Genomic DNA, 22,813 nt, shown 5'->3' with positions numbered 1-22,813 from the left:
TTGTTTTTATGGTTTTTTACAGAACTATTAAAAAGTAGTTTTAGAAGCATATAGGACATGTGTCTCACACACAAAAGGGAAATTTAAAGCAGGGATAATTAAATAAACGTGTTAAGGTCATAACATGTGACAACAGTCAAGACCACAGCCTGAGAGTAGCAAATGAAATTCTGTTAATAAGATATTGTGCCTCACCCAGCAAGAATCTAATAATCTTTGTTTCTTTTAGCCTACTGTCTCCCCCTCATGCCAATTTAATGGTTCCTGAAAGACAAAAGTAGCATAAGCCACTAGCATAAGTAGAAACATGTTTCGCTGTCAGCAAATGGCTTCAGAAATTCATCAACACTTTAATTTTAGAAGAGAAAATAATTTTGGAGTAGAGACTGCCAATATATTTCAAGTTAAGCCTCAAAATCATTGCTTGGTATATGTGTAACAGGCACTCAGATCAATGAATTAATACTGGTATCAGTCATGGTTTACCAAACAGACCAACGTAATCAACCGACAGCCTACCTATTCATCCACCCCTCCTTCCATTATCTATGGGAGAGATTTGTTTTAAGGAATTGGCTCACACCATTGTGGGCACTGGCAAGTTTGAAATTTGTAGGACAGGCTGGCCAGCTGGAAATCCAGGCAGGATTTCTATGCTATAGTCTTGAGGCAGAAACCCTTCTGTGGGAAACCTCAGCTTTTGCTCTTGTAACTTTCAACTGATTGGATAAGGCCTATCCACATTACGGAGGGTGATACGTTTGAACCACATTTACAAAATACCTTCACAGCAACATCTAGACTAGCGTTTGAACAAACACATGGGCACCAACAGCTCAGCCAAGCTGGATACAACCATCGCAATACTGTATTTGAAAAAGTGGGCTTTTTTTTTTGGGTATTTGACTTGTTTTCTTTTCTGTACACTGTATTTCCTCACACTGAGTATTCCAAATGTTCTGGACATCGCACAGAACACAAAATCAGAGATACATTATGCTAGGAGTTAATCACCAACATAATCACTGTAATAGTAATAAAATCCTGTTCTAAGGAAGTACGGAAACACATCTGAGAAACTTAGTTTTCTATACATGTTCACTTCTTTTATTACAAAAGTATTTTTTAATATTAAAAAAGGAAATAAGGGAGGAATGTTACCCATCACAAGTTAATAAAATGCCTCCCATCACTGACTCAGCTTTTAAATATGCAATAACACATCCACAGAATTGCCAAGTTATTCTCTACAAAACTCTAATAAAACTGTAACTCAAAAAGTGTTTATCAGAGAAAGCAGCTTTCTTCCCCAAAGAAATAATACGCCAATAGTCAGAAGTGTCACCATTTACAAGGTGACAGAAACACAGATGAGGAGTGAATGATCTCAAAGAAGATAACCTCACATTCCCCAACCTCCCTAAATATGATCTAATGAGTCAGAGTTGCAAAATGCTGGAATGAGTAGGCCCAAGGACCGACGTGGACATTCTTGGGGTTTTATGAAGTACTGGAGATGTTTGAAAACTCTCATAGAAATGGAAAAGCACAGCCGCATTTCCCAAGTCATGTTTTATATATAAAAAGTATTTTCTGATGAAAAAGGCTGCATGCAGACCCTTATATATTGGCCTTTTACTCCACGAAAGGCTGGGAGGACTGGCTAAATGAGAGCATGACAAGAGCATATGTACATGGAAACAGTCTCAGAGGTTTTTCTTATTAAGAGTGTGATGACTGTATTTCAGGCATGAGCTAGTGAGATCTTTGTTGCAGAAATGGGTGACCCTATGGACGTAGGGCTGGGAAAGGACAGCTGACCTTTGAACAAGACTTAGGGATGCTGACCCCCTGCACAATCAAAAGCCTACATGTAACTTTTGATTTCCCTAACACTTAACTCTAATAATCTACCGTTGACCAGATACCATACTGATAACATAGTCAATTAACTCATATTTGGTGCTAGATTATATACCATATTCTTACAATAAATAAAGCTAGAAAAACGCTATTAAGAAAATCATCAGGAAAACAGAGTACTGTTCTGTATTTACTGAAAAAAAGTCTGTGAATAAATGGACCCACACAGTTCAAACCTATGTTGTTCAAGGGACAATGTATAGTAAATGGCAGAATTGGGTTTTTTTTTTTTATTTAGATAGACTTTAAGGAAGGGTTAGAAATATAAATTTGTCTTTCTTGGTTCAGTCTCAGTATCCAAACCGACTAGTTAAAGTCTTGAAACCAAATTGTTTGAAAAGTTTTATTTGGTAGCAGAAAATATCTACAATTGGATCTTTACAAAAAAAGTTGTGCAAGAGGGGGAAAATAAACTTATACATAGGATTTTGCTGTTGAAATTTGGGATGATCACCAACAATTGATTCAGGTTACAACAACTTACACAAAGCCATGTCTTTTTAGGTAAAGAAAGTAGAAGGTATGTTAACCCCTTGACTAAACAGTTTGTTGAAACTCATAATAGACATTATAATGAACCTAAAGAAAGTTAAGTTTATGAAAGAGAAGACAAACTGAATTATTTCAAGCTGTAGTAATATATAAACATATTTAGTCAGAGTAAAATCCAATTATCTCCACAACCTGGCAATCAACTTTTCATCCTATCAAGTCTGTGTCTACATTATTCATTTACACCATGGCTTTTCATCTCAGAGCTGTCAGTATTTTAAGTTATATACAGATTTACATATAACATATCAGCTGTTATTGACGATCAGTCTTACCCTAGGATATATGTATAGGTCTCTCTCCCTGTATCCCCTTGATTTGGTCATATGTACAATCCCTGCCATGGACCTGATTGCTTATTTGACAATAAAGGACAAGACCTACCAGAATGACCCAAAGACAGGATTAGGAGGGATAGGCTCACCTTGTTGTCTCTAAAATTTTAGAGGCTTTGTATTCATTCAGAATACTAATACCAATACTTCAGTGGGCCAAAGGAAGAGGTACTAAGAGTTTGAAAGCATCCAAGAATTATGATCACTGTCTATGGTATAGTGTACAGGCACAAAGTAGCTAATGTTTTAAAAAATATCAAAAATACTATCTTCGTTAAAGGGGGGGTGAGCAGACAACTTCCTACTAGGAGAAAAAGAAAAACACTGTGTTCAATTTCCAGTTTAAATGCATTTATGAATATGAAGATTGTGACCCTTGTTAATTACAGAGTCCAGAAGAAACTGATTTATGACCTTAATGTGCAAGTATAGCAGTATTTCTCTACCAAATTTAGTTTGTGATTAAATACGCTATACACACATACACACACATAGTAGTACCTTTATGGAATTCTCTAAAATGCTCACAGTAGCTTATATAGTATTGGTGAAAATGTATAGTGTAGATAAAAACCATCTTTTATAGCTTACTAAGTGATACCTTCTGGGAGTTAAGTAGCTTAAATTATTCAAGTCAAAATTGCAATTCTTAAAAGCAGAACTGTGCTTTGGTATTCAAACCTTCATAAAATTTTAGTTTTTCAAAGTAAGGAATAAAAAATAGAGAACATCAAACATATGGAAGAAAAAGACTTCTGACTTATAACTGTCATATGATTACCCAGTGGTTTCAAACTCTTGCGTGGCCAAAACTCAGCTTCTTGGAGGTGATTAGGGTTTTAAAAAGTTTTGTTTTACTAAGTGTATATTTTTAAAACTTAATAAAAATGCATTCTAATGTGTTACATAACCCCCCCTTTTTTTCCCATACTGTGTATGTATTAACTTCCACTACAAGAATAATTTTTTTTAAACCTTGGAATAAACTTCAGCTATCTCTAATTAAAGAACCTTCTGAGATGTGTGTTTAAAACCTATTATTTACACTTACTTATGTTCGCGTGAATCAAAACTTTCTTGATAATATGCAAATAAAACAAATTGGCCACTGAAGTTTTTCGCCAACTCTATAATGCCAATTACACATTTGTGTTATTCGCAAATTTTATTCCTAGTAATGGACTAAGATAAATAAACTTAAATATGAACCCAAAATATTTACACTGATAAAATGAACTTTTCAGGCTTTATGTGTTAGGGTTACACAAAATTTTATTGAAGAAAGATTCCATTGCTAAAAAATGTTTGGAAAATAATGCTCCATAGAAACTGTCTTTTAATTTGTTAATACAATGTTTTAACGTGATTTCATTCGCTAAAACAAACTGCCTAATACATTTCAATTCTTAAATTACTCTGCACAGTGGGAAAACTTCTACAAATTAGAGTGCTGCAGGTTTTCAAAAATGATAACTTGTAAAAAATTGAAAAACTACTCTAAAAAAGTCAAAAGTCTATTTGCCTTAGACTCTTGATAGGCAGCTCCAAACAGGATTTCCATTTTTGAATTAATAATATACTTATTGTTGTGTTCTAAATCTGAAAATACGCTCATCTTCCACATAACACAATGTTAGCATCTTCGCACATTAACTGTGTTGTGTGTTTTAATAGTTGAGGCACCTTTCAATCATTTTGGATTTTATTTTGTGGTTTCATTATAAAAGCTTGCGCACACCAAATTCAGACAATCTTTTTATTTAAAAATCCACCTGAAAATTCACTTCTGGGTTTTAGTTTCTGTTTAAAAAGAAGCAAACATTTAAAAGCATCAAATGTTACTAGTGTACAATTCATCTTGTTATGAACATTTGTAGTTCATGGATCGGGGAAATAAACCCATTACACTGCTTAGGCACAGTACTATGGCCAAGAGACCAGAAATCAGGGCACATCTGTGTACTCAGGCAACAGTTAGAGGTCTGAATGGAGGGAATCATGCCTCGGCTGTGAGCACTCCCACCTCTGCCCCCTCCAAAAACTGTTATTCTCATACCAATAAGAGATTGTATGTAACTTAGTTAAAAAACAAGCAAACAACTATACCTGCTTTCTAAATTACACTGCAAAGCCAAAACAGATAAATATAATTGTAGCCTCACTATATAAAATTTGTGGTTCTGATATCATGTCACAGGACCATATTACAGGTGAGACAGAATTATATAATTCCTCTGGTCATTTCAGAAATCTGGTTGGAAGAGATCTATGACTATAAGATTTCACATTATAGCAATGCTTCAATGTTTCTCGAATTAGGGCAGTGAATAGAAATCACAGTACAAAATCCTTAATTCTTTTACTGGAAAAGCAATAGGTGCTACATATGAGAATCACTTATAGAACATCTATTTTTTTTTTAAAATGTAGATATAAAATATTAATTGCATAGGGATTTAAATATAAGGCCAAGAAGAATATAAAGTTAAAAAAATCATAGAAAGGGCACTACGGTGTCAAAAGATAGAATTTCATTCTTAAGAGTAATAAATCTGAATTGCTGTCTAATTAAAAAAATCACAGTATGTTGCTATAACTAACAGTGAATGTTTCGTTAAGTCCAAACTGGAAACAAATATCAGGACTTACAAGAACACACCTGGAGCTCATTGTCTAAACTTTCTCAGTGTATCAGCACATCAGGGCATGGTACGTACCTGATTAGTTATATCATCTATGTTTTGCAAATAATGTAACATTTCATACACGTTAACAAGTGTGAGAGCACATCATCAGCGCGCGCTGCAAAGGATCTGGAGGCTTACTTGATAGTGAAATCATTCAGTCTTTTCGAGGTGCAAGATCCCACCTGGCAGAATCTTCACTCAATGAACCAAAAACATAGTAGTTAACAAAATACAAGCAAGTTCCACACTGAAGACTAAATGAACACGGACCAGACAGTCAGTTCCTAACACCGGCACATATATTACCCTCGGCATTTTGGAAGTCCGTGGGTGATGAGTCCAACTATTACTCTGTAGTAAGCTAATGGTTATCACCTAACCTTTCAGGGAGAAAGGTAAATTGTGGATCTACTTCTCATTTTAATGTTGTTAGAGTGTAGTTTAAAGAGCAGTTTCCAAATCTGAAAGTAGCTTAGTCAACTTAGCATTGTTATATAGAGTAGTGTGAGGAAAAACAAGAACTCCCAAAGGAATTATGGTAAGGAACATCTGGGAATACCCAAACCAATGTTTTAAACAAAAAAGTGCATAAATACAGTAATACTACAAGTGAGTTAACTATGGAACAAATGTGTCTCTGGGAGCTAAACAATACTATTTTCCCACGTTATTTACATGTTACGAATTGTTCAGATACCAAAGCACCATTTACAGTCTACATTGCTTGATTACGTCTGAAGGGTCCTTTGACTTCAATTCTACTCAGCTGAGGATCTACCTAGAAGTGTCAAGTCATCTTCAGTCAAACGGGATTTATCTTTACAATGCAGTTCTTTTTTGTTCAGAAACAGCGAAGCAGTATTTTCATTTCACAATCTTGGCTGGTGTTTCGGATTCTGTGGACTGTCTCCCATCTGTCCAGGCTTCCCGGGTGCTCTTTAGAGCCAGGGTCTTCTGTTGGTCAACCACGACATAATCTACTCTCTCATCAGCTACACTGCTGCCCGAGCCACTGCTCTTTTGCTAAAAACCAAGAAAAACACCATGAAGCCCACATATAAAAGGTTTCTGAGGAAATTTAGTCTTAAAACGCAAGACATACGCTGTGAGTAACTCTTGAAATTCTATTGGGACACACACACACACACACACACACACACACACACACAAACAAACATTATCTCAATTTAACAATGTTGTTTTTCTCTTAATTGTACACTGTTTTCCCCTTACATTTAAAGTCACTATATATAAGAATGCAGACTGATGCTCCCAACGCAGATGGAATTCTTGTAAAATCGGCATCGCAGACACCTGGCTCGTCTTAAGATACACAGCTTGCCTCTCCCTTTAGCTTAAGCTTCACTTTTTCAAGTCCTGAGAACATGCATCAGTGTTCACTTTCAGAGTTAAGAAATGTTTTTTGAAAAGCAGTATTTCAAGAATGCCAAACTACATAGGCTGACAGGCCCTCTTCTTCTTTTTTTTTTTTTAAGATTTTTTTTATTTATTTGAGAGAGAGAAGCACAAACAAGGGGAGCAGCAGACAGAAGGAGAAGCAGGCTCCCTGCTGAGCAGGGAGCCCGATGCGGAACTCGATCCCAGGACCCCAGGATCATGACCCGAGCCAAAGGCAGACACCCAACTGAATGAGCCACCCAGGTGCCCCAGGACCTCTTATTTCTAAAATACAACTAAATACTAACTAACTTAAAACACATATAATTATTAATGCATTGCCAGGCTCTCTAGAAAGTAAGAGAAATACCCAAGGTGTGAGGAAAACAGAGGGGACAAAGAGCTGCTCAAGGTAAACTTTACAGTTGTCTTTAGGATGAATGTTAATCTCAGCTATGCAATCAGGAGGCCCCGGGTGGGAGGGCATGCCCAATCTGAGACCATCCTGTTAAGCGAGGAACCCCTGAAGGGAACTGAGGTGGTCCTAGAGTGCTTCCCAGCAGAAGAAAATGCAAATCTATTCAGAAGGAAATTTAGGTCTGCAGGATTCCCACAGATATGCTCCGCAAAATGAATTTGCAAAAAAATGTATAAAACATGGACGGAAACAAGCTATCAAGAGTAAGCAGAAATAATAAACACAGATTCAGACTTCCAAGGACTTCAGATACTGAAATGACAATAAACAGTATAAAATATCTATGTACAAAATCTTTAAAGGAATTAAGAAAACTAAATAAAAGGAATAAAATAACAATAAACAAACTATTCAAAATAGCTAGGCATATTTAAAAAAACAAACAAAATTTCATGTTAGAAATAAAAATAAAATAACTGAAATTAAAAATTAAACAATGGATTAAACAGAAGAATTGAGAATTAGTGAACCTGGTGACAGATCTAAAGAAATTATCCAGATAAGCACAAAGAGATGGATAGAGAGAAAATATGAAAAAATGAAGTGGCGTGGAAAATAGAGTAAGTTCTAACTAATCTCTAGTAAGAAACCTCAAACAAGAGGGTAAGAGGAATAGTTGGAAAGTTGTATTTAAAGAGATAATGACTGGAAAAAAAAAAGAGAGAGAGATAATGACTGGGACTCTTCTAGAATTAATAAGAAATACAAATCCAGAATAAAAACAGCACAACTTCCGTCAAGCATGATAAATAAAAAGGAAGCTATGTCTAGATGTCTAGATGTCATTGTAGTAAACCTGCAGAACACTAAAGATACAGAAAAGATCCTAACATCAGCCAGACCAAAGAAAAGACAAATTATCTACAAAGGAACTGTAATTAGATTGACAGTGTATTTTTCAACAGGAACAATGGAAGCCAGATGACAGTGAACAGTATCCCCTATGTGTTGAGAGAAATTTACTGCCAATCAATAACTGTGAACTCAAAAAAACTCTTTCTCAAGAATGAGGGCAAAATACAGATGTTTTGCTCAAACAAAAATTGTAAGAATTTCCCTCTAACAGACCTCCACAAGAGGAACTTTTTTTTTTTTTTTTTAAAGATTTTATTTATTTATTTGACAGAGAGAGAGACAGCCAGCGAGAGAGGGAACAAGCAGGGGGAGTGGGAGAGGAAGAAGCAGGCTTCCAGCGGAGAAGCCTGATGTGGGGCTCGATCCCAGAACGCTGGGATCATGCCCTGAGCTGAAGGCAGACGCTTAACAACTGAGTCACCCAGGTGCCCCACTGAGCCACCCAGGCGCCCCCACAAGAGGAACTTTTAAAAGATGTATTTAAGGAGGAAGAAAAAATGATTAAATGGGGGCACCTGGGTGGCTCAGTCAGTTAAGCATCCAACTCTTGATCTCAGCTCAGGTCATGATCTCAGGGTTGTAAGATGGAGCCCTGAGTCGGGCTCTGTGCTGGGCAGGGAGCCTACTTAAGATCCTCTCTCCCTCTCCCTCGCTCTTCTCCCCACATGCCCCACCCCCACCTCCTCCCTCTCTTAAGACAAAAAGAAAAAAAAGAAAAGAAGAAAAAATGATTATTGGAGGAAGGCCTAAAATACAAGAAGAAATGATAAGAGAAGTTTGCAAATATGTAGGAAAATGTAAGTAAACACTGTCTATATTATAAAAATACTACTACTATTACTAGTGTGTAATTTGTGGATTTAACAAAAGGAAAAACCCAAAACTTTGGACAAAAATAGCACATAAGTCAGAAGAGGAGTAATGTGAGCTGTCAATGGAAAGAGAATGAAAACAATGATTAACTTCAGATTTTGTTAAGCAAGCACTTCAACAGTAACCACTAAAAGAGAAGAAGTGTATAATTTCTATACCTTTAAAAAGGAAAAAATCAACTTATTAGTCTCCATAACTTTGTTGTGATTTATGAAACAATATTAAGTAACAGACTTTACTAAATTTAAAATAAACATACCAATAAAATTTCTCCAAAGGAAACATGATTCTGTGGGTTTACAAAAGGTGAGCTAATTGTGTTTACAGACTGAGATTTCACTTACCTTACGTGGCGGTGTGGACTTCCCAGAATCTAAATCTAGATCTAGGTATTCCACTTGTTTGTCTCCTTTGGGCTTGACCATTGGACTGCTTCTTCCATCAAGACTATTACTGCCAAAAAGATTCTGAAAATGGCGATACAACAAAATCAACTGTTGGACATCCATGAGACATACTGCTTCTCTTGTCTGTCATCTACTAAAGCCGAAATATTTATTTCAAGAGGATATGGTTTAAAACAATGTCTGCTTAGAAAGTTAAGTAACCTTTTAGGATTGGAGGAAAATAACCTAATATTAATAAAATTAGTTACAACTTAGCTTAGAACAAGTTAAATGTAGTTTCAAAAGTCGAACTTGGTTCAAAGTAAGACTGAAACATCAAGCTACAGTTAGCTTGGGATAGCGCCGCCCGAACATTATTAAAATGGTATCCTTAACTCAATTACATTTTTAAGCTACTGGTTAAGAATCCTTGCTTTCTAATTAAATTTTTAAAAAAGCTCTGTATTTTATTTAAAGGCTTTCATGCTGGGGCACTTGGGTGGCTCAGTCAGTTGAGCGAGCCAACATAGGTTTCGGCTCAGGTCACGATCTCAGGGTCATGGGGTCAGCTCCGTGCTCAGCGGGGAGTGTGTCTGAGTCTCCCTCTCCCTCTGTCCCTCTTCCTGCTTGTACTCTCTCTCTCTCAAATAAATAGATAAATAACTCTTAAAAAGAAAAGCTCTCACACTGAAATTAGTTTAGAATATGTACATCAATTAAAGGCTATGAACGATGATTTCACTGGCAAAGTCTGTTTTGTTTTAACCATCAGGAATTTTTACCACTTCATTTCTTCTGTCTTCTCTTCAGCCCTATCTCTTCGGTCCTAATGGGAACTGTACAATGGAAGAGCTACTCTCTCAAAAAAAAAAAAAAAAAAAAAAAAAGAGAAAGGAAAAAAGAGGATAGAGGACAGCAATAAATGATGAAAACAAAAAAGCCTGAGGCAGAAAAATGCAAAAGCAACAGGCTGTTAGGAACTTGAAGATCAATGCTGAATAAGAAGTAAAGGATGACATGAATTTATACCCTACATATACCCCCATGCTAATTTACGACAGTGCTAAACGTGTGCCAACAAATGCCTTGTTTCCTTCCCTGCCTTGCTGCTTTGCACCTCACCTAGCAATGTTCTAGACTTCTCATAGGCAAGTCTACATATATAGTCATTAGCAGCTTCCATCCTTGTGTCTTCTATCACATAGATATGAATATTCACATATTATCGTGTACTTTTGAATAAAACCATAATGATGTAATATACTTAAAATTTACACTTGTTATAATGAACAAAGCAATTTGGAAACTGCATAAACCTGGTTCTGTTCTTTTTTGTTTTTAAAGAGAGAGAGAGATAGAGTATGGGGGGCATATGAGCAGGGGTGGGATGGGAGGAGAGGGGGAGAGAGAGAATCTTAAGCAGGCTCCACACCCAGCACACAGCCCCAGGCAGGGCTCGATCCCACGCCCGAGTTCATCACTTGAGCTGAAATCAAGAGTTGGACGCTTGACCAACTAAGCCACCCAGGCGCCCCCCGTTGATTCTATATTGCTACTCCTTTTCTTTTAGCTCAAGTTAAACAGAGGAAGCTGTCATTTAGGTAAAGGACAATTGCTAGAAAAATCCTGAATTTATTTCCTCATTTGCAGCAGGACTGCTGATAGCCCGTGCGAAACATTTTTGTGAATTAGAAAAAGGTGCTCCTGCCTGTGGGGCTACACAGCTCTGTGCCAGGGCCCACGGCCTGGTGAGCAGGACACGGTCTGACCTGCATGTCCCCCCAAATGCGATACTGTGCAGCCTACTGTACATATCACATAGTGTGTGCAGTATATTTAGTATATTTATGCAGTGAGCAAGCTGTATGACTGAATGTGAGGGCTCTATTTGTAGGAACAGATTTTTAATGAAGTTTACCAACCACTACTGATAAAACATTAAAAAAAAATTGACAGTAACATGCAAGGCGCAAAAAAAGTAAGCAAGTTTTGCTGCTCAAATAGTGCGAATAGCTATTTCCCTCTCCCTTTTTTTCCTAATTCATAAAGAAACTGAATTTTTTTTTTCTGAATGACTCCATATTTCATTCTCACATAAAAAAATCAAGCAGAAGTGTGTGTGTGTAAAATTTTGTATTCAAATGTGACTCGTGGAAGAACCTGTCCCTGGAATTCCCCTAACTGGAAATGCCTAGAGTTGTTCATAGTATTACAAGGCTATGAAAGGAACCTATGAGCTCATATGATGTACACATTTAAACTCAACAAGTTGTTCCTAAAGAGAATTTCTCAGAATTGCTGGTTAAACTGTTTTCTGTCTAGTTATTATTAGAATTGGAAATTTTTTCATCTTTAAGTGTTGTTAAAATGTGTGTCCCTGCGAGGTAGTCCATTTACTCTTGATCTAATCTCAACCGGGAACAGCCTGTCTCTGAGTTCTAGTCTGTAACCCAGTGTTTTCCCAAAACAGTTTAGGAAAACCCTCAGATTCTAGGAGTTATCATAAACGTTCTGTGAATTCAAAAATACCCCCAAACCAAAAAAACAGTAGTGTTTTGATTTTCTAAAATTCTTTTTAAAGGAAAATTATGGAACATATTTTTGCTGTTATTGTTATATAACAATACTTATGCCTTTAGTAGTGATGTACAGTCACTCAAATTTCAAGTGTCATATTAAGGGTTCACTTCACGAATGCCTGACTTTGGATCTTTGTATAAATTAATAGGCAGCATCACCAATTCACGGTTTCGTTAAACACCGCCTGTTCTATGATCACCAGTATGGGAAATGTATCATGTCTTGAAACTTCAATATACAGAATTTAATCTTCATTGTGGGCATAAGCCATATTTGATCTGATCCTGTCTGACACTTCTCTGAGGCAATTTTTTTTTACTGACTTCATCAGTCCAAGCACAATGAGATCTTGTGAATTTCTATGGTATTCCATTAATGCACTAACTTCCAAGAGGTATGGAAAACATTGCTGTAACTATCATCTTCTAAGGAAGAGCTGTTGGGCTATGATGAACTCTTGCAGCCGGCAGCATGAGGAGATGGAAATGGTGTTTGGCTTTTCTACTGTGAATGGGGGTGGGGGTGTGGTGGGTATTTTCACCAGGAACATTTTTGCTTATTTCTAACACTTAGCACCTAAGTATTTCAGAAATCATTAGTTGGCAGGCAAAAGCACTTTTCTGGCTTAATGTTATAAGGTATAAAAGAACAATTATATATTCTTATTTCTTTTGACTTTCTGATTGCAATGTTTTTCTTTCTCATCTTTTTCCTTCACCTAACACTAACTCATGACAAATCACATGTCCTTTCCAAGATTTTTATGGTAATTTACTATTTGGGACAAAAGGAAACTCTTCAGTATCTCAGAAAATAATTACTTTTGTAATAAAAAAAAAAAATCCATTCAACCACCTAAAGATAAAAATTGATTACAATATATACTCTGATATAGCAATGAGGATTTATGTAGACTTTCACCGGTCTATTTACTATAATGAGAAAAAAATAAGTTAATAAAAATAATAAAACACCACTTACCAAGTTGAAAAATAGTGAATCCAAAAGCAGAAGCCAATTAATAAAAATTGCTCTGCCTTAAAAAATTAGTGAAAGCATTATTGATGTAGCTAGCTTGTATCCTAATCCAGGGCTGATGTAAACATTTAAAATTATCTTATTCATTTTGAACAATGTATAAATTTGATATTTTAAAGTTAATTAAAGTACCACATCAAGCTTTCAAATCACTTAATTTGGTTTCCTGACAACACATGGTTGTGAGGAACCTGTTCTTGCCTAAAGTGCATTAAAGACGTACAACAAATCTGTTGATGGAAATGGACTTTCTATTTTGAATCTCTAGAGTATCGCTTTAAAGAAAATAAGGTCACTAAATTGTTACCCATTCCAAATTTTGGTATCACATGCTTGCTTCTGCTGGCAGATACTACCTGGTTGGGCCCTAACATCTGCCTTTCCCTCTCCCCCGTGAACGGATTTCTAGCCAGCCCCACCGTCCCTCAGAACAAAGGATGCTTCCCGGCCCCTTTCGTGTCTCTGTGGCCACACAGTGTGTACGGCAGTTTCTGGGAACCTTCTTTACAAGGCGGACAGGCTTTCGTCTATTCTGCAGCTCAGAATGTGGCTTGTTGGTGCAGCCCCAGCTTGTTCTAGGAGCATGTGAGCCACACCCGGAAGATGGCGGAGCTGGCAGGGGTCAGACTCCCCAAGGACCTTCTGGAAAGGGCTGCCGCAACAACCCTGGATTGACTCTCTCTGGACTCTTACAGGAGAAAGAACTAATATCTGTTTTAAGTCATTGTTCTTTGTTTATCTTTTGTTACTCAGAGGTGAACCTAAACATAACTGATACACTCATCTACTAAAATACAAGTAAACAGAGCAAGCGCTGAATGTGATTTGAGGAAAAACAAAAGCAAAATGTTTTTAAACATTAAAATTAGCTTGTATTCTTAAATATCCTAAGTATTTTCTGGCAACTATATAATTTCTGGGGAACATAGTCTTGCTACAATTATAAAATCCTTGTGCCTTATGGTAATGCAGCCAATCTGAAACAAATTAGGTTTGTAACAGGTCTCTAACCTTTAAGCCATATCTAAAGGTATATTACTGAAAGATTATCAAAAGACCTCCTATACAAGATCATTTCACTCTAAGAATGCCATAAAGTGGGCCTGGAGAACTGCATTATGAAATACTTCCAGTATATTTTCTTGAATAGTTTAAAAATCAAGTATATCTTAAAAGAAATAGAACCAAAAAATATTTATGATTTTTAACTCATTTTTATCTACTTTATAGATGTTGATATTATACTCTTGATGCTTTATCAGTTTTAAACTTTACAATATTATTATTTAAAAAGCATTTTAAAAAGTGGTCTTCTATCCTTCTTCCTCAAGTATATAAAGAAGGATGTAGGGTAAGATTAAGAGATTGGGAGAAAGATCCTAATGTGCAGGACTTGGAAGGGCTGCTTGGAAAGAGACAGAGGTGCAGATACAGACTTTACGTACTGAGTCTTCGCCGGACAGGTTTGGGTTCATGGGTACGTAATTCTCTTCACTGTCGTGGGAGTCACTGCTTGAAGTTGTGCTATGCACTGAGTCCGGTCGGGGAGACAAGGGAAACCTAGAGGAACTAATTACAGAAACTACTGTTATAAACCTAAACCTGGACAATGATTTCTAAAATCACTTCCAAAATAACAGTGATAGTTTACATTCTTTCAGAAATATTCATTAAAGTTTATAATCATTTATTGTACACGTTTATTTTAATACAACTTATTGCATACACTCAAACACATGCCTAATATTTACAGCTATACAGTAAAAAGTATATCTTCAGACATCAAATTCCTTGTGTACCACAAAAAAAGTACTGCCAGGGATTTGGGGGATAAGTAGAAAGTCACAGATATGAAAAGGAAGATTTAAGCGTTCCTATTTTAAAAAACCAGCTATATGAACACATAAAATACAAACACATATTTAATGCAGGTTTGCAACTTCATATATTCCTTCATTTCCCTATACATATATTAAAAAATCTTGATTAAATATCCCTGCAATAAACCACCGTATTTTCCAGATCAGTAATTTCTAGCCTCATGAACCATTTACACCCTTAAAAATTATTGAGAACCCCAAGGAATATGTTGTTTACCATATTATAAATAATAGAACATTTTTTAAAACATAAGAGGTGGAGGAGTAGGAGACTTTAGTTTCGCCTGGTCCCAGGAATTCAGCTAGACAGCTATCAAATCATTCTGAACACCTGCGAACTCAATTGGAGATCTAAGAAAAGAATAGCTGCATCTCTACAAATAGAAAAGCAACCACTTTCTGCAAGAATGACAAGACGGGAAAACTCACCTCAAAAAAGAGAACAAGAGGCAGCACTGACCGCCAGGACATAATCAGTATGGACGTAAGTAAAATGTCGGAACTAGAGTTCAGAATAACGATTATAAAGATACTAGCTGGGCTTGCAAAAAGCATAGAAGACACTAGAGAATCCCTTTCAAGAACTAAAATACAACCAAATTGAAATAAAAAAGGCTATTTGTGAGATGCAATAAAAAACAGAGGCTCTAACTGCTAGGATAAATGAGACAGAAGAGGGCATTAGTGACATAGAAGACAAAATGATGGAGAATAAAGAAGGTGAGAAAAAGAGAGATAAACAACTACTGGATCATGAGGGGAGAATTCGAGAGGCAAGTGATACCATAAAATGAAACAATATTAGAATAATTGGGATCCCAGAAGAAGCGGAAAAAGAGAGAGAGAGAGAGGCAGAAGGTATACTGGAGGAAATTATAGCAGAGAACTTCCCTGATTTGGGGAAGGAAGTCGGCATTCAAGTCCAGGAGGCATAGAGAACCCCCCTCAAAATCAATAAAAATTGGTCAACACCAATAGTGAAACTTGCAAATCTCACAGACAAGGAGAAAATCCTGAAAGCAGCTCAGGACAAGAGGATCATAACCTACAAGGGTAGAAACATCAGACTGGCAGCAGACTTATTCACAGATACCTGGCAGGCCAGAAAGGACTGGCATCATATACTCAGGGTGCTAAATGAGAAAAATATGCAGCCAAGAATACTTTATCCAGCTAGGCTGTCACTGAAAATAGGAGTGATAAAAAGCTTCCAGGACAAACAGAAACTAAAAGAATTTCTGATCACCAAACCAGCCCAGCAAGAAATATTAAAGGGGATCCTGTAAGTCACAAGAGAGCCCCAAAGTAACATAAACAAGAAAGGAACAGAGACAATATACAGAAATAGTCACTTTACATGTAATACAATGGCACTAAATTAATATCTTTCAATAGGTACACCCTGAATGTAAATGGGCTAAATGCCCCAATCAAAAGATACAGGGTATCAGATTGGATAAAAAAGCAAGACCCACCAATATGCTGTCTGCAAGTGACTCATTTTAGATTTAAAGACACCTCCAGATTGAAAGTGAAGGAGGTGGAAAACCATTTATCATGCTAATGGACACCAAAAGAAAGCTGGGGTGGCAATCCTTATATCAGATAAATTAATGTTAAACCTAAGACTGTAGTAAGGGATGAAGAGGGACACTACATCATATTTAAAAGGTCTATTCAACAAGAATATCTAACAATTGTAAATACGTATGCCCCTAACATAGAGGCAGCCAATTAATATCAAAATTAAAGAAAAACATTGATAATTATACAATAACAGGAGGGGACTTTAACACCCCACTCCCTGCAGTGGACAGATACCTAAGCAGAAGATTAACAAGGAAACAAAGGCTTTGAATGACACACTGGACCAGACGGACTTCACAAATATATTTGGAGCATTCTATCCTAAAGCTACAGAATACACATTCTTTTCTAGTGCACATGGAACATTCTCCAGAAGAGATCACATGCTGGGCCACAAATCAGGTCTCAACCAGTACCTAAAGACTAGGATCATTCCCTGAATATTTTCCAACCACAATGCTTTGAAAGTTGGTCTCAATCACAAGAGAAAAGTTGTAAAGAACTCAAGTACATGGAGGCTAAAGAGCATCCTACTAAACAATGAATGAGTCAACCAGGAAATTAAAGAAGAATTAAAACAATTCATGGAAACAAATGAAAATGAAAACACAACTATTCAAAATCTTTGGGATGCAGCAAAGGTGGTCCTGAGGGAAGTATATAGCAATACAAGCTTTTCTCCCAAAACAAGAAAGGTCTCAAATACACAACCTAACCCTACACCTAAAGAAGCTGGAGAAAGATCAGCAGATAAAGCCTAAACCCAGCAGGCGAAGATAATTAATAAAGCTTAGAGCAGAAATCAATGAAATAGAAACCAAAAGAACAACAGAACAGATCAACAAAACTAGGGAGCTGGTTCTTTGAAAAAATTAGTAAGATTGATAAACCCCTGGCCAGGTTTTGAAAATCTCTTTTCAAAAAGAAAAGAGAAAGGACCCAAATAAATACAATCATGAATGAAAGAGAAGAGATCACAACCAACACCGAAGAAATACAATTTTAAGACCATATGATCGTAAGCCAACAAATGAGGCAATCCGGAAGAAATGGATGCATTCCTAGAGACAGATAAGCTACCAAAACTGAACCAGGAAGAAATAGAAAACCTGAACAGACCCATAACCAGCAAGGAAATTGAAGCAGTAATCAAAAATCTCCCAACAAGTAAGAGTCCAGGGCTGGGTGGCTTCCCAGGGGAATTCTACCAAACATTTAAAGAAGAATTAATACTTACTCTTCTGAAGCTGTTTCAAAAGATAGAAATGGAAGGAAAACTTCCAAACTTGTTCTATGACGTCAGCATAGAACCAAAACCAGACAAAGACCCCACCAAAAAAGAGAATTACAGAGCAATACCCCTGATGAACATGGGTACAAAAATTCTCACCAAGGCACTAGCCAACAGGATCCGATAGTACATTAAAAGGATTATTCATCACAACCAAGTGGGATTTATTCCTGGGCCGCAAGGGTGGTTCAACATCCACAAATCAATCAATGTAATACACTACATTAATAAAAGGACAAGAACCACATGATCCTCTCAATAGATGCAGAAAAGCATATGACAAAGTACAGCATTCTTTCTTGATTAAAACTCTTCACAGTGTAGGGATAGAGGGAACATACCTCAAAATCTTAAAGGCCATATATGAAAAGCCCACGGCAAATATTCTCAATGGGGAAAAAGACAGCTTTCCCTCAAGGTCAGGAACATGGCAGGGATGTCCACTCTCATGACTGTTGTTCAACATAGTACTAGAAGTCCTAGCCTCAACAATCAGACAACAAAAAGAAATAAAAGGCATCCAAATTGGCAAAGAATTCGAACTCTCACTCTCTGCAGATGATATAATACTCTATGTGGAAAACCCAAAAGACTCCACCCCAAAATTGCCAGAACCCATACCGGAATTCAGTAAAGTGGCAGGACATAAAATCAATGCACAGAAATCAGTTGCATTCGTATACACTAACAATGAGACAGAAAAAAGAGAAATTAAGAAGTCGATCCCATTTACAATTGCATCAAAACCCAAAAGATACCTAGGAATAAACCTAACCAAAGAGGCAAAGGTTCTGTACATGGAAAACTATAGAACGCTCATGAAAGAAATTGAGAAGACACAAAGAAGTGGAAAAACATTCCAAGTTATTGGAAGAACAAATATTGTTAAAATGTCTATGCTACCTAGAGGAATTCATTGCAATCCCTATCAAAATACCATCAACTTTTTTCACAGAGCTGGAACAAATAATCCTAAAATTTGTATGCAACCAGAAAAGACCCTGAATATTCAAAGGAATGCTGAAAAAGGAAACCAAAGCTGGTGGCGTCACACTCCCGGACTTTAAGCTCTATTACACAGCTATACACATCAAGACAGTGTGGTACTGGCGCAAAAACAGACACATAGATCAATGGAACAGAACAGAGAACCCAGAAATGGATTCAACTCTATGGTCAACTACTTTTCGACAAAGCAGGAAAGAATATCCATTGAAAAAAAGACAGTCTCTTCAATAAACAGTGTTGGGAAAACTGGACAGCCACATGCAGAAGAACGAAACTGGACCATTTCTTTACACTATACACAAAAATAGACTCGAAATGGATGAAAGACCTAAATGTGAGACAGGAATCCATCAAAATCCTAGAGGAGAACACAGGCAGCAACTCTTCGACCTTGGCCGCAGCAACTTCTTCCTAGACACATCTCCAGGGGCAAGGGAAACAAAGGCAAAAATGAACTACTGGGACTTCATCAAGATGAAAATTTTTTGCACAGCAAAGGAAACAGTAAAAAAAACCCTAAAAACAACTAACAGAATGGGAGACGATATTTGCAAATGTCTTATCAGATAAAGGACCAGTATCCAAAATCTATAAAGAACTTATCAAACTCAACACCCAAAGAACAAATCATCCAATCAAGAAGTGGACATAAGACACAAACAGACTTTTCTCCAAAGAAGACATACAAATGGCCAACAGACACATGAAAAAGTGCTCAACAGCACTCGGCATCAGGGAAATACAGCTCAAAACCACAATGAGATACCACCTCATACCAGTCAGAATGGCTAAAATTAACAAGTCAGGAAATAAAAGATGTTGGCGAGGATGTAGAGAAAGGGGAATCCTCCTACACAGTTGGTGCGAATGCAAGCAGGGGCAGGCACTCTGGAAAACAGTATGGAGGTTCCTCAAAAAGTTAAAAATAGAGCTACCATACAACCCAACAATTGCACTACTGGGTATTTACCCCAAAGATACAAATGTAGTGATCCGAAAGGGCACCTGCACCCCAATGTTTATAGCAGCAATGTCCACAATAGCCAAACTATGGAAAGAGCCCAGATGCCCATGGACAGATCAATGAAGATGTGGTACACACACACACACACACACACACACACACACACACACAATGGAATACTACTCGGCCATCAAAAAAATGAAATCTTGCTGTTTGCAAGGATGTGGATGGAACTAGATGGTATTATGCTGAGCTAAATAAGTCAATCAGAGAAAGACAATTATCATATGATCTCACTTATATGTGGAATTTAAGAAACAAAACAGAGGATCATAGGGGAAGAGAGGAAAAAATAAAACAAGATGAAATCAGAGAGGGAGACAAACCATTAAACTCTTAATCATAGGAAACAACTCGAGGGCTGCTGGAGGGGAAGGAGGTGGGGGATGGGGTACCTGGGTGATAGACAACGGGGAAGGTATGTGTTGTAATGAGCACTGGGTATTATATAAGACTGATGAATCACTGCCCTCTACCTCTGAAACTAATAGTACATTATATGTTAATTAATTGAATTAAAAAAAATAAAGAGACTTATACATAAAAACAAACAAAAAACACCACAAAAGTACACAAATATATTCTATTTATTAGCTGTCTCGGGGATATGATCAAATACTATGTAGCTTCTGGAAAACTCCAGCAAATACTCCTAAGAGAACAAGAGTGGAAAAGGCAAAAGACATCTTAGCATCTTAATAAAAATAGTTTTGACCTCACAGAACCCCAAAAAGGGGGGCTTCCCAGACCATACTTCGGGAACCACTCAATCAACCAATCAAGGTACAAAATTTAAACAAAGACTTACTCTCGAGCAAAACTCCTAGTGATGGGAGATCTGACTGGGGCTTGTAGCTCTTCCCATTCTGGTAAAGGCTTTATTTCTAAAGGCGCTGGCTTGGCTGAAATGAAAGAAAGAAAAAGAGGCTTCAGTATGCAGAAATTTGGAACACAAAAAAAAGATCCTCACTCTCTCTCTCTCTCTCTCTCCTTATACGTTATAGCCAGAGTACACCTAACACCAGCTGCTTCACACATGCAACGAGCTTCATGGACGTTACGTGATTTAGTGACAAAAGCTAAATCCAATAATGTTTCATGGTTGTTGACTCAAAGTCTAAAGCTCTATTAAAACACGTTGCTTCTTAATTTAATATTTTATGAAAATAAACTAAACGAGAAGAAAGGGTAACATGACCCAATTCCTTTAGTGACTTGATGTATACTTCTATTTCCTTAGTTCCTTTTTTAAAAAAATAATTTTATCCCCAAATATGGAGCTTTAATCTTCTATGTAAAAACATTTCTACTCTTCAACACTCAAGCATCAGTTACACACCCATATATATAAAATGATGTATAGCAAGTATTAAATACAAAACTTTGCTAAAATCAAAAACTGAAAAAAGAATTGACCAAATCTTTTAAATTAATTCAAGCCCAGTCTGAAAACAAATAAAAGAAAGCAATAATAATATTTTAAGACTCAATTCTGAGAGAAGGCCATTATTAAAAATTACCTTGAATTTTTAGCTTATTTAACCAACAATATCCTCTATCAAATTAAATAATAATAAACACTAATATTCTTATTGGCTTGATTTGACTTTGCTTATTTACCTCATTATTACAATAGACAATTACCATGCTAGTAAATACCACAGAGCTTTCTCAGCCCTTAAAATCAAGAATGAAACATTTTTCAGACATTAACAAAATGAACAAAAGAACTGAAACTAAATGTTAATATTAATTATAATTTAGGAGACTATTTAAACATATTAGGTAAATATTTAAGTTACATTTCATCCTGCCACTCCAAAGAAAAAATTTTCATTTTTCTAGGTTTCCTTCTTCTAGTCTTTGTCCATATATGGACATACTTTTTTACTCAACTCATACTTTTAATGAACTATAATTACCATCAAACTATAAAATAGGTGGTCATTTTAAAGGACTATGTAGATTCACTGGGGCTTATAAGTATTTTTGTCTATTCAAAACAAAATACTCAAAGTGATATTCTGAAGACTAGATTAAGTCTGAGCTTAAATCTTGCTCACCTATACACTCAAAATAGACACAGAATATTGTGCTTAGTGAACGTATTTCTTTAACCCTTATGTTTCACTTTTTTGAAACCCAAAGGCTAAAGGCAGTTTAGCTGTCAAATTCTAAGTAATGGCATAAAATAATTAATCCATGGGAAGTGATTCTGTATTTTGTCTCAGAACAGAACACATACCACATTATATGGAAGTAAAGGAGGCGTTTGGAACTCACAAGTAGCTCATAAGCTTAAAGGAAACATTGTATCAATGTCCAAAAGGTTAAGAGAATAATGCAAAAGGACAAGACTAAACATCACGTATTACCAAATTTAACATGCTGCTGTTAATGGCATAACAAGTAGACTTGTGTCTATGGAAAGATACAATGGGAAGACACACATTCCGGGAAGCATTCACTTTAGAAATAACGTGCTAGGAAGCTTTATTTACAACAGCAGTGGTACTTAGGCTCTTCTCCTTTACTTTTTAAGAAAAAAACCATCACAAAATAAATAAATTCCCAATACCCCATCCAGCATGCGGTACTAAAGTACATACCCTTTCTTCTTGTAGCAAAGTCACCTATGGTTTGTGAATCAGTTCGCTCTAAACCATGGGGTTTGGGTCTTAAAATTTTAGGACTTTGACCTAATTGGTAAAAAGAAGACTCTCTTAATATGTTATTTTTTAATTGGAAAAATGGATTCTGTAAAAAAGCAACAGAGCCCTGAGCAGAAATGTTACATCTCAAAAGCATAAACATAAGTTTGTTTGTGGAGACTATTTCAATATTGCTACATATCATTCATGCTCAGTACAAGGGAAAGGAAGAAGCTTCATGCAACAGTGTGACAAGCCAAGTGTTAA

At 36.5% G+C, this 22,813-nt stretch overlaps 1 protein-coding gene across 2 annotated transcripts in view; it reads right to left on the bottom strand.

The window, feature by feature from the left end:
• Positions 1-2,252: 2,252 nt before the first annotated feature.
• GAB1 (GRB2 associated binding protein 1) overlaps positions 2,253-22,813 on the bottom strand; it is a 122,721-nt gene continuing 102,160 nt past the window's right edge. The window contains exons 7-11 of one of the 2 annotated variants that reach the window (XM_008685566.2): positions 22,505-22,594; positions 20,704-20,797; positions 14,551-14,674; positions 9,446-9,568; positions 2,253-6,520 (exon numbers count right to left, since the gene is read on the bottom strand). In XM_008685566.2, the coding sequence (XP_008683788.2) occupies positions 6,362-6,520; positions 9,446-9,568; positions 14,551-14,674; positions 20,704-20,797; positions 22,505-22,594 (590 nt within the window). In that variant the 3' untranslated portion in view covers positions 2,253-6,361. The remainder of the gene's footprint in view (positions 6,521-9,445; positions 9,569-14,550; positions 14,675-20,703; positions 20,798-22,504; positions 22,595-22,813) is intronic. The other variant, XM_040626335.1, reaches the window with a different exon arrangement.

This window comes from Ursus maritimus, unplaced genomic scaffold (genome assembly GCF_017311325.1).
Source record: "Ursus maritimus isolate PB19 unplaced genomic scaffold, ASM1731132v1 scaffold_11, whole genome shotgun sequence".
In the NCBI taxonomy this organism is placed as follows: domain Eukaryota; kingdom Metazoa; phylum Chordata; class Mammalia; order Carnivora; family Ursidae; genus Ursus; species Ursus maritimus.
The sequence above is the reverse complement of the archived record's forward strand: the minus strand, read 5'-3'. Positions and strand labels throughout refer to the sequence as shown.